The sequence below is a fragment of the Colletotrichum navitas genome (genome assembly GCF_030913465.1).
Source record: "Colletotrichum navitas strain CBS 125086 chromosome Unknown LY79scaffold_40, whole genome shotgun sequence".
Taxonomy (NCBI): Eukaryota; Fungi; Ascomycota; class Sordariomycetes; order Glomerellales; family Glomerellaceae; genus Colletotrichum; species Colletotrichum navitas.
Window position 1 is genome coordinate 312,691 of NW_026850586.1, and position 12,243 is coordinate 324,933.

General features: G+C 41.7%; 2 protein-coding genes across 2 annotated transcripts; one reads left to right on the forward strand and one right to left on the reverse strand.

Annotated features, from left to right (window-relative positions):
- Positions 1-2,266: 2,266 nt before the first annotated feature.
- LY79DRAFT_518073 (putative clathrin assembly protein AP47) lies at positions 2,267-3,798 on the forward strand (the record flags this gene model as incomplete). Its single annotated transcript, XM_060554998.1, has 4 exons — positions 2,267-2,305; positions 2,371-2,499; positions 2,566-3,663; positions 3,718-3,798. 4 exons carry the CDS (start codon positions 2,267-2,269, stop codon positions 3,796-3,798), a joined length of 1,347 nt encoding a protein of 448 aa, XP_060412931.1.
- Positions 3,799-4,286: 488 nt separating this feature from the next.
- LY79DRAFT_704512 (uncharacterized protein) lies at positions 4,287-7,284 on the reverse strand (the record flags this gene model as incomplete). The annotated part of the gene is made up of 3 exons (XM_060564983.1): positions 6,939-7,284; positions 4,483-5,266; positions 4,287-4,420 (listed from the first exon to the last, which is right to left on the reverse strand). Exons 1-3 carry the CDS (start codon positions 6,984-6,986, stop codon positions 4,287-4,289), a joined length of 966 nt encoding a protein of 321 aa, XP_060412932.1. The 5' UTR covers positions 6,987-7,284.
- Positions 7,285-12,243: the final 4,959 nt, after the last annotated feature.

The window sequence follows — 12,243 nt, forward strand, 5'->3', positions numbered from 1 at the left end:
TGAAGGGAGGGACTCCCAGGTCGAGGAGCGGATTAGGACAATCAGAGCCAAAAGTTGGGGAAGCACGTGTTAAACTTTCTTGGGGGAGGGCCCGTCATCACATGCATGGACTGGACTGACGGGACGAACAAGCAACTTAACATGTGCGGAGTCTCACTTGCTACCAGTTGGAGTGTGTGCCACATACTGCCACCTAACAGCCAAAACCCCATCACAAGTCATCTTGCTGAGTATTCGGTGCCAAGTCAGCATACGAGTCCATACCATATCGAACCCCATTGGCCCATCCTTTTCCTGTCTGTACGTCACACCAAGCACAGACCCTCTTCCATGTGAAAACGAAGAGGGAGAAGGAGCAAATAATGGAGCATCCATTCATTGACGACGGGGTTCCCAAGTCAACGTTGAGACTCGTTGCCGGGTCACATGTTTGCCTGTTCGGCGTCACTTCAAAAGGAGCGTTAATACCTGCTCGGTTTGATGTGGATCTCCAGTCGCAATCACGTGCGAAATGTTTCTGCTTGCTCGCCATTTCGGAGAAAAAGCTGGGGCATTCTAGGAAGGGCCAGCTGACCATGACAACTTTCTCTCCTCTGACGCCATCCTCTATGAAAACCCCAAGTTGGGTTTTTTTTTGGTTTTTTTTCCGTCTCATTGACCACGCCGTCTAGTCCGAGCCCCATATCACAAGCAAATGCAATACAGCCCTACCACTCACTATCTACAAGCGCCGTGCCTTGGCATATTTCCATCTATTTATTGATTTTATTGATTGTTTCTACCCTCGTAAAGTTTGCAAAGGCTTACCCGGTTATCGGAGGCTGCGTTTGGGGAACCACCCAACTGCCCCCTCGCCTTGCAAGGCCCCCTTCTTCTAATGCCGCCCAGCACGACTCAAACGCATCTGGCACCCGCCAATCCTGACTAGCTATTTGCCACAAATGTATGCCATGTGATGACATCTCAGACCCGGGCAAGTGGATCGTGTTTCCAGGCACAAGCAAACCGCTGGTATTATTCACCAATTCCACTTTTAGATGTGCTTGTGTGGCCTCGGCATAGCCTAGGGACTGGTGTGTAGACAGTACTTGTCAACAATACCCACCTCACGCGGCACGTGAGGTCAACTCAACAAAACCCACGAGAGGCGCTCGTGTCCTCACGAGATCTGATCTGGATCTGTCAACGGGCCGGGCGTTGTGCATCACAGCCCTTCCCTGTCATCAAGGGCTGTCAGGAGGACATTGTATGAGGTTCTCCAAGTAAAAGAAAAGCCCGGCCTTACGCAGTAGCCTCAATCAAGCGTGGTCCATTCGTCAAAAACGTTGAGCGGTACTGTCACGAGCCTCGGTCATTCGCTCCCAGCAAAGATAGCATGCTATGTTCCATGCATGGAAGCTCTCTAATGAACACCTCAGACCTTGGGATGTCGGAATGGCCTATCGGGGCCAGTTTCTAGACTCCTTGGATCGAATTCTTTATTTTCATCATCTCAAAAACATGGCAAAGTCGATAGTAAGTATGTATGGCACCTCTGACGCCGCCCTGGCAATGGCGCCCTTCACCCGAGGGCGAAGAGCAGTACTTGGGCAGCTCTTATGGAACCGGAAGGTTTCCTCTGCGCGTCGCGAAATCGCAATTCACATCAACGACGACACAAATGGATCCAACAGAATGCCGGTCCAAACGTGGTTGTAATAATGCGCTGCACTGTCTAAAAGGACGCGGTGGTGAGGGAGAGAAGAAATTCGGAACAGATCGTGAAAATTTCGGCGCGATGTAAGCTCATTTCGAGCCCCACCAGCGAGGGTGTTGGTCATGTGACTTACCGCCAGCTCGAGCCGCTATCAATCCCGACTTATGTAATGAGTGATATCGCATGGGTTGATTAGCTAAGACCTGCAGTGGTACTAATCAGACTTGGCTCGACGGCACTCTCCGTGCCCCTAGCAGCTTCCCAAGACGTAAGGCTGTCATTGTCGTGTGGCCCGTGCTCTTCCAACTCCAAAGAGACATCGTGGTTTCAATATTGCCCAGCTACAGCGCGATGCAAAACAACTTGCATACGAACCGCGAACTAATGACACAGCTTCATAAACGCCTTCTTTGATCATTTGACACCCTCGCAAGCTGCCTGGACTCACGCATTGCATGATACAATATTTCTTCCTGCTGTGAACCCTGTGGCCAGCGTGCCAATTGATCTCGCGTCGACCGCCTCTCCTCGTCTGCCCCTCGGTCCCCGCCTTGGCAACCCGCGTCCACCATGGCGTCCGCCATCTTCTTCCTCGACTTGAAGGGCAAGGTGCGCATCGCAAATCTTGGTTTCTTGCCCTCAAACTGAAGGATGCTGATTATTCCCCATGACAGACCCTTCTTGCCCGTAACTACCGCGGAGACATCCCAATGTCAGCCGTCGAAAAGTTCCCAATCCTCCTCAGCGAAGCAGAGGAGGAATCGTCGGCTGTCCCTCCGTGTTTCTCCCATGAAGGCATCAACGTACGTATAGAAATGGGAGGCTTGCGCTTGCCGTACCAGTGCACAACTGACACAACGCACCTCCAGTACCTCTACATCCGACACAACAACCTCTATCTCCTTGCCCTGACAAAACGAAACACCAACGCCGCCGAGATCCTCCTTTTCCTCCACAAGATTGTCGAAGTCTTCACAGAATACTTCAAGGCTCTCGAGGAGGAGTCCATTCGCGACAACTTCGTCATCATTTACGAGCTCCTCGACGAGATGATGGATTTCGGCTACCCCCAGACAACCGAGTCCAAGATCCTTCAAGAATATATCACCCAGGAGTCCCACAAGCTGGAGATCCAGGCCCGCCCGCCCATCGCAGTCACCAATGCCGTCTCATGGCGTTCTGAGGGCATTCGATACCGCAAGAACGAGGTCTTCCTCGACGTCGTTGAGAGCCTTAACCTTCTCGTCAGCGCCAACGGCAACGTTCTGCGCAGTGAGATTCTTGGTGCCATCAAGATGAAGTGCTATCTTAGCGGAATGCCCGAGTTGCGCCTCGGCCTCAATGACAAGGTCATGTTCGAGACGACAGGCCGTACCACACGCGGCAAGGCCATCGAGATGGAGGACGTCAAGTTCCACCAGTGTGTGCGCCTGTCGCGCTTCGAGAACGACCGCACTATCTCCTTCATCCCTCCCGACGGCGAATTCGAGCTCATGAGCTACCGCCTGAATACCCAGGTCAAGCCACTTATCTGGGTCGAGTGCGTCGTTGAAAGCCACAGTGGCTCGCGCATCGAGTACATGCTCAAGGCCAAGGCCCAGTTCAAGCGGAGGAGTACGGCCAATAACGTCGAGATCATCGTGCCGGTCCCTGACGATGCCGACACCCCGCGCTTCCGCACCAACATCGGCGCCGTACACTACGCCCCTGAGCAGAGCGCCATTGTGTGGAAGATCAAGCAGTTTGGAGGCAACAAGGAGTTTATGATGAGAGCGGAGCTGGGTCTCCCTTCGGTACGGGGCGATGACGAGCACGGCGGCGGTATGACTGGTGGCTTCGGCGGTAGTATGGGCGGTGTCGGCGCGCCGGGCAAGGGTGCCAAGAGGCCGATCCAGGTCAAGTTTGAGATCCCCTATTTCACTACGAGTGGCATTCAAGTCCGGTACCTCAAGATTACAGAGCCCAAGGTAGGTTTCTCACCATGGAGCCTGAAGCGAAAATACCCTACTGACATGTAACAGCTGCAATATCCCTCATTGCCTTGGGTCAGATACATCACCCAGTCGGGAGACATAGCTGTAAGATTGCCCGATGCGGTATGAGCCGGGCACTCGCATAGTTGTAGCGTGAAATGAGACCGGAAGGGGGGTCGGAGCTGAGCGATCCCATACTTATTTTATCGAGCGAAAGAAGGCAAAACGAATCGAGATTACCCATGTCTTCAGTCCACACCTAAGGTAGCGATAGACACGCGAGGCTCAGGGTTAATCACTTAAGGAATCTGGCGAAATTATGGCCCGGAGTCGGGTAGATCAAGAGAGGGTCGGCGGAATGATGGAAAGCTGAATATATCAAACACATACACGCAAACAAAACGCCCTGAGCTACACTGTTTCAAAGAGTGCCGGTTTCCCTCCGCCTGCGGAGACATGCTCTCGTAGTCGAATAGGGATATCTGCCATCCGTCGGCGGTAAGCCATACCTTTCTTAATTTCACCGGACATCCAATACCAACGTCGATCACTACCTAGAGTATAGCAGACAAACAACAAGAAGAAACGTAGGAGATGGTCGGGACGCACTGCCGCCGTCAGAGACGCTCATCCCTGATCGCCTTGCCGCGGTCTTCAAAGTCCGTGATTGCATCGATTGTAGAGTCTGGGTTTGTGCTGTCACAGCATACCTGGACCAAGACTCCTCGCACCGGCCCGGTGGGCTCAGGCTCTGTGGGACTCGTGGCGGTCAGTTCAATCCTAGTCGTGCCACACACCTCAGTGCAAGCTCACCAGCGCGCGAGGAGCGGCCGCCCCTGAAACGGTTTCCGTTCCACTCGCCGTTCCTGAAGACGTCGTCCGTATGCCCTGGCTTCTTGGTCAGGGCGAGAAGACCGATGATGATGGGTAGGCAGCCGCCGAGGCCTGTGGATTGTTGAGCGTGAGAGCTTGGCGCTGCGTAGGTTTCGGGGAGGAGAGCCGGTATCCAAGACGGCCTGCCTCCAACGACGTGTCTTTGAGACCCGCCAGAGGCTCGAATCCGAGTTACGCCAGAGTCTGTATGGTCTTGATAGAACTCCAGGTGAGACAGCTTGTTGTCGACCCCCATGCTGCCAACGGTGGTTACGTCGACGTCGGCATGAAGACAGGGCAGGAAGCGCCAGCAGTTGAAGACGCTAAATGTGCTGTGTTCCACTGTCTGTTCCAGGAATCGGAACGGCTGCCCGTGTTCGTCAATATAGTTATTCACGGTACATATCGCCCCAGCGGATCCAGGCTCCGGGCGGCACCAGAAAAAGCCCTCGGCGAGGCTGACAACGCCGTCGCGGTATCGCCATACCCTGCCAACGATTTCCGGGCCGTAGCCCCGGGAAGTTCTCGGTGGCAGGGGGTTACCGTATAGGTCAGCGGCAGGGGGCACTCCGTTCTCCTCAACGACCTTGAGTTCGTTTACGACGAAGAGAAAGCTGAAGGAGGAGCTCGGCAAGGCTCTTTCCTGCTTACTGTTCGCATCCTTAGACTTAGTATCCTTATCCCTCTTCTCGATCTTCCTCGAGTGCTTATGGCCACTGCTCCGCTAGATTCAATCTCGTCAGCCGTGGTTCTGTCTGGGGGACTTATTTTGCAGTTACACTAGAATGAATCGAATACATTCGTGTTGTCGCGAACCACGGCTCAAGTGCTTGGTGTGGGTTTGGGCCCTAGGGCTGATTGAAGGTAGCAAGCAATAGCGACTATTGCGCAGGATTGGAGCGATCTCGTCAAAAATGACAGAGATGGAGAGCCTTCGGGTATTATGCAGTCACCGCAAGAAAAAGAGGGCCTGGAGGATGCCACCACAAGCCTAACCAAGGGTTCTTATTTGGTTCATCGTCATAGCAAGACCTCAGCCATACGGACGTTGCCATCCTCGCGGTACTCAGCATGAACGGAGTGGTCACTTGTTCGCAGCCTATCTCAGCGCAACCCATCCCTCATTGGTGATGTCTTGCAAATGCTATACGTCTGCGAGGATGGCCGGAGAATTTGGAAAGGCTGCGGTCTCTCTCTACTTCTCCGATGACAACAGAGCCCCGGATCAAGTAGTCACATGTCGTTTGGATCGCATGTGGCCACGTTCTTTTCGGTGAAGAATGACTGCATGATGCCCACTCCTCCGTACGTCCGACGAGGGTGATTTCAAGAGCCGAGCGTATGTTCTGTGACGATGAGGTGTCTGTCTTCCTTCTCGGCTATGCATGTCCTTGAGCCGTTACAACTCAGCGAATAATATGGTGGAGATGATCTCGCTGGCGGTTTGATGGAAGTACCAGCGAGGTCAGCCAGTGCGGAATGCAAGATTCTTATCTGGTGAGAAACAAGGTAGCTGACCCCCAGATCTCTCTGCAAGTTGATGCATGAACGTCGTCATTGTTGATGTGGATTGCAAAGCATGTAGCTCTTTGCGCGGGATGCAACGGTTCGGGAGTTGGCGAGTGGTTGCGTGGTGGTTGACACCCTCGAGCCTACATCACGGATGACTTGCAGGACAGTACGGAATACCAATGGGTAATCAGAGCCTGGTCGGTGATACCCAACCCCCCCTGACCCATAGCCAATGGGGAGTCGGAGAGAGTCAAGCTGTTGACCGGGGCTCGGAGTCTCGGATTTGATTCCCTCGAGCCGTCGAAAGTTTAACAAAGGTACTGTTTGATAAGAATGCAGGCTCTGAGAAAAGATTGGCGGATTACCGATTGGTATGTGTAAGTCTGTGTTACCTCTTCAGCCAATGGCGGCCGTCTTGTGGCCGTCACATCAACTCGAGTCGGAACCAAGACGACGCGGAGACGTCCTCGGTATCTGTCATAGCTATCCAGCATATTCCATGGTCGGAACAAGCGGTAAGCAATCGGGTTTTTTCCCTAAGACCATCTAGTCTGACGAAGACTGAGTCAAGGATTCTACGGATTGAACTCTAGCAGAGGCGACGAATGTTTGATGGAAATCATACTTGACTTTATTTTGCAGAACTGTTGGAAGGTGGATAGCCCGAAGGACGGTTGTGGACAGTGTCGAGAAGAGACTGGCATAACCAAAGTCTTTGGATCCCGTTGACGACTTTCATGACAAACCTTTGACACTGTTCGTCGTCGACGGAGCCGTTATGAGACTTTTTGAAATATGTTGAAGAGAATCAACCCCATCGTGGCTAAGCAAGTGACAATGGGAGATGTTCCTTGTGTAGAGCATAGGGCCCATGAGAAACTGACACCAGTTCGCGGGACATAATACTGTGTAACCTTGTCCTCGACGTCCATCAGTCAATTTTGTTTTGGAGCAGCAATAGAAAGCCAAGGTTAGGTATCAACATTCCGTGACACGCGCCGATGAAAACTCATGGAACCCGACGATCGGCGCAAACCAAGGCTACTGAGTGATAGTTTGCAGTGGCGAGCGATTATGGCCCGCCACAATTGATTACCGTTGCCCCTTCCAGTCGATAATTTACCCAAATTCTTGGATATTGACCTGACGCATTGGGCTGACGCCAACCCATGAAGCCAAATGTTTTTGTATTTACCCGACATGCCTAATAATAACCCGCGGAAACTGAAGCTGGACAACCTATCGGAGAGAAAAGTTGCGGCCGAAATTTTACACTGGTCAGTCATGGTGTGGGGTTTCCCCCGAAGGTAGCTCTTCACCGGTCTTGATTCGCGACTTGCCAGCCAACTGTCAGGTGCCAGAGGTGGGGGGGGCACTAGGGGACCACTAGCTGTGGGGCTGTAACTAGGAAAACTATTATCTAAGGGTTATATAAAAGTAGAGTTTATAGGAACAGGAGAATTAGGAGAAAGTAAATTAAAAAATAGTTATAATTAACCTTTAACTACACTATTTATAGACTCCTTTACTTAGTACTATAACACCTTTAATATATTTTAATCTTTACTTATCCCTAGGTATACTAATTATTAAAGCTATAATATTACCTCTTAATACTTAAGCTACTGCCTAGTAAAGTATAAGTGTTACCTCTAGGTAACTAACCCTAGACAGTAGTAACACCTAGGCGTAGGTAAAAAATAAAAGCCTACTAGTGTAATAATAGCTTTAAAGTAACCTTAAAGAGATAATAAAAAAGAAGCTTAAGTATTTTTTAGAGAAGTAAGTAAAAAAAGCTAAAAAAAAAAAGATAGTTAACTAGATTTTAGCTTTAATAAATAAGGCCTCTATTAAAGAGGTATATAATATACTAGGCCTAGCTACTACTTTTTAGCTAAAGTATAAGTACTACTATATTAATATACTATTAAAGTAGTTACCTTTAATCTAATATAAAAAAAGTATATAAAATAACCTTTAGGACTTCTTATTTAAGCTAAAAAAATAATTTAAAGTTATAAAAAAAGAATTTAAAGATAACTAAAGTAAAGTATAGTACACTAGCTTTATACTAGAGGGTAACCTAGTGTATAAGTAGTAAAAGTATATTAAAGCTTACTATAATAGCTAAATAAAAGAAGTAACCTAAGAGGTAATAAAGACCTAGTTAAAGAATAATATTACTAATACTAATATATAGGCCTTTAGTATAGTAGTAAAGCTTAATAATATAAAATAAAAGGTTAGCTAGTTATATTAGTAATTTATTAATAAGTATAAGATTATTAAAGTAAAGTACTTTAACTTATAAGCTAAGAGGTAATAAGTAGTCTATATACTTAACTAGTTACTACTTAATCTAAAGAGCTATATATTAGCCTAAAGGATACTAGAGATATAATAAGCCTTTAATAATACTATATAATAGGCTAAAACACTAGCTAAAGCTTATACTAAGGATAGACTAGTAGACTAGTAAAGGTAGAATTAAGAGTAAAAGGACTAGTAGGCTTTAGCTATACTACTAAGTCCTAATATAAAGGTCTTTATAATAAAGCCTTAGTCTATATACTTTATATCTACGCTTATAATAACCTAAGGTATATTAACGCTAATACTAAAGGCCTTAAAGGTAAAAAAGAAAAAAAGTAACTACTTACTTTTAACTAGGCTATAGTACTTTTTAACTTACTTTAACTATAGTAAGCTAAGGTATCTATTAGCTAGCTATACTAAAGAAAAGTACTATAGGTGTAGTTAGCCTAGATACTTAAGTAAATAGTATATAATAAAGGTAATAAAGGTTAATATTATCTAATTACCTTAAGAAAAAAGGCTATACTACTAATTTAAAGTAGACTTTTATACTAAGATAAGTAGTATATAAAGGAAAAAGAGAGTATTAATTAACCTAAGGGTAAATAAAAACCTTATATACTAAAAGATATTATATATAAGGAGGCTACTAGTAGTCTATAAGAAAAGACTACTACTATAGGGTATATAAGAAAGTAAAGCCTTAGACTATAGTTTAAAGAAGATAGTATTAAAAGTAAAAAATAATATTAGAATATTAAAAATATAAAGCTATACTTTATAAGTAAGTAATATAAAAGAATATAATACTATCCTAGGGATCCCTTAGAGGTAAGTAGTAAAGCTTAACCTTAAGTAAAAAATAATTAACTAGACTTATTTACTAAGTAAAGACTATATTTAACTTATATAAGGCTAAAAAGTAGTTAAGAGAGCCCTAAAGAATACTAAGGTAGTCTTTATAGACCCCTTTATAATCTAATACCTAGGGTATAGAATACTAAAGGAGGCACTAAAGATACTTACTTATATACTAAAGAAGGACAAAAGGGCTAGTAAGGCTAGTAGTATAAAGGCTATAATACTAGGGGAATATAGAGAATAGGCCTATATATTTAATATAAACCTAGTAGTAAAGCTAGTAAAAGATAATATATAGATATATATAATAGAATTAGAACTAGGTATAGTACTACTGTTTAGCCTTATTTACTTACTAGTAGAGAAGGAGCTAGAAAAGCTAAAGAAGTATATTAATAAATCTTTAGCTAAGGGCTAAATATAGCCCTTAAAGTTATTAGTAAAGGCACTAATCTTGTTTATACTTAAGAAAAAGGGTAAGCTTTACTTCTATATTAACTACTATAGGCTTAATAAAATTACTATTAAGAACTAAATACTACTACTTTTAATAAAAGAAATCCTAGACTATCTAGTAAAAGTAATATAATTTATAAAGCTAGACCTTAAGGATATATACTACTAAGTAAAGATTTATAGTAAAAATAAATAAAAAATAGCTTTTATACCTACTATAGACACTATAAGTATTAGGTTATACCTTTTAGGCTAGTTAATATACTTATAATATTCTAATCCTATATTAATAATACCTTAGTAGGTCTAGTAAATATTATCTATATTATTTATTTAGATAATATCTTAATCTTTATAGAGAATAAAGAGAGCTATATAGAGGTAGTAAAGATAATACTAAGCTAGTTAAACACTATAGGGCTATATACTAACTTTAAGAAGTACTTTTTTTATACTAAGTCTATTAGCTTCCTAGGTTTTATAGTATTTAATAAGAGTATTTTAATAGAACAAGAGAAAGTAAAAGTAATTACCTAGTAGCTACTGCTTACTAGTATATAAGAGATATAGATCTTCCTAGGGTTTATAAATTTTTATAGGTAGTTTATTAAGAACTATTCTAAGGTATATTTTCTTTTTATTAACTAATTATTTACTAAGGTAGTAAAAGAGTAAGTAATTATAAGAAAAGCTAAGAAAGCCTTTTATAAGATTTATACTATATTTACCTATGCCTTTATCTTATAGTATTTTAACTTTATATTACTTATTTAAGTTAAAATAAATATATTTAACTTTATAATAAAGGTAGTACTAAGCTAGCTTTATAAAAAAGCCTAGTGCCCTATAGCTTATATATTATAAAAACTTTAGAAAGTAAAGTTATACTATAGAGCACTAAAGGCTAAGTTACTTATAATTTAAAAAGTAGCTATATATTAAAAGCACTATCTTTTATACACCTAGTACTATATTATATTCTTAATAAACTACCTAGGGCACTACTACTTAGTAGCTAAGCTATAACTTAATAGCTACTAAGCTAGGTTACTATAAGACCTTTTATTATTTAATTTTAAGATTAAATATTACCTAAGTAAAAATAATATAGTAGATAGGCTTTTATAAAAACTAGACTACTAGCCTAGTAAAAAAAAAAAAAGAAAGTATAAGGTATATTCTTAAAGAACTTCTTTAGTAGGTTTAAAAGGAGGGTAGTAGTAATTAGATATAGTAGACTACTAGGTTAAAATATAGTAGCCCTAGAGGAACTTACTACTACCTTAGAAGAAGAAGTTACTATAGTATAACTAGAGGACAAGTAGATTTAGTCTAGAGAGTAGTAATAACTAAGGAGTTACTAGGCTAAAGGGGAAAATAGGTTACTTTAATACTAGGGTAAGCTTATAGTACTAGAGGGATATATAATAAAGATAAGGTTACTTATAGTGTTTTATAATAAATTATTAGAGAGGCACCTAGAGGTAACTTAAATAATAAAATATATAAGGTAGACGTTTTTTTAGAAATTAATAAAAAAAAATATTAAAGAGTATATTAATATATATACTACTTACTAATATATAAAACTAAGGTACTATTTACTTTATAGGAAACTAGCTTTTTTTTACTACTTAACTAACTATAAGAGTAGGTTACTATAGACTTTATTACTAAGCTACTAAAGTTAAAAAGATTTAATAGTAAAGTATATAATAGTATCTTAGTTATAGTTAATAAGCTTATAAAGTATACTATTTACTTACTTACTAAGGAAACCTTAATAGTAGATTAGCTAGTAACCTTCTTAGTAAATAAAGTATTTTTTTATTTTAGACTTCTAACTTTAATAGTGTTAAATTATAGGTCTTTATTTATAAGTTACTTTTAGGTAGTAGTATATTACTAGCTAGCTATTAAATAGAAGCTTAGTATAGCCTATTACCTTTAAACTAATAAATAAATAGAGAAGTAAAACTAGAATATTAAATACTACCTTTAAGCCTTTTATAATATTAAGTAAAATAACTAAGTAAAATAGTTACTTATAGCTAAATTTATTTATAATAGTTTATAGTATAGTATAACTAAGGTTATACTAGTAAAGGCACTAATAGGCTATATACTATAGAGTATATATAATATATACTTAGTAAAGGTAAGACTAATAAAGGTCCCTAAGGCCTACAAGAGGGTAAAGTAATTATAAAGCTAGAGAACTATAATTAGTAAGATATTAAAGGTAGTTAATTAGGCTTATAAGAAGTAGTATAACGCTAAGAGGTCTAATATAGATTTTAAGGTTAAAGAGAAAGTTCTTTTATTAGCTAAGTTTATTAAGTAGAGAAGACTATCTAAGAAGCTATTAGATAAGTACCTTAGCCTCTTTATAGTAAAGTAAGTAATTAATAAAGGTAAAGCCTATAAGATAAATATAAGTACTAGATATAAGATTTATAATATTTTCTTTTTATCTTAGCTAAAGAAGTTCTAAGGATTACTAGTAAAGCTTTAACTAATACTAATTAAGAAAAAAAAGAAGATATATATAAAGTA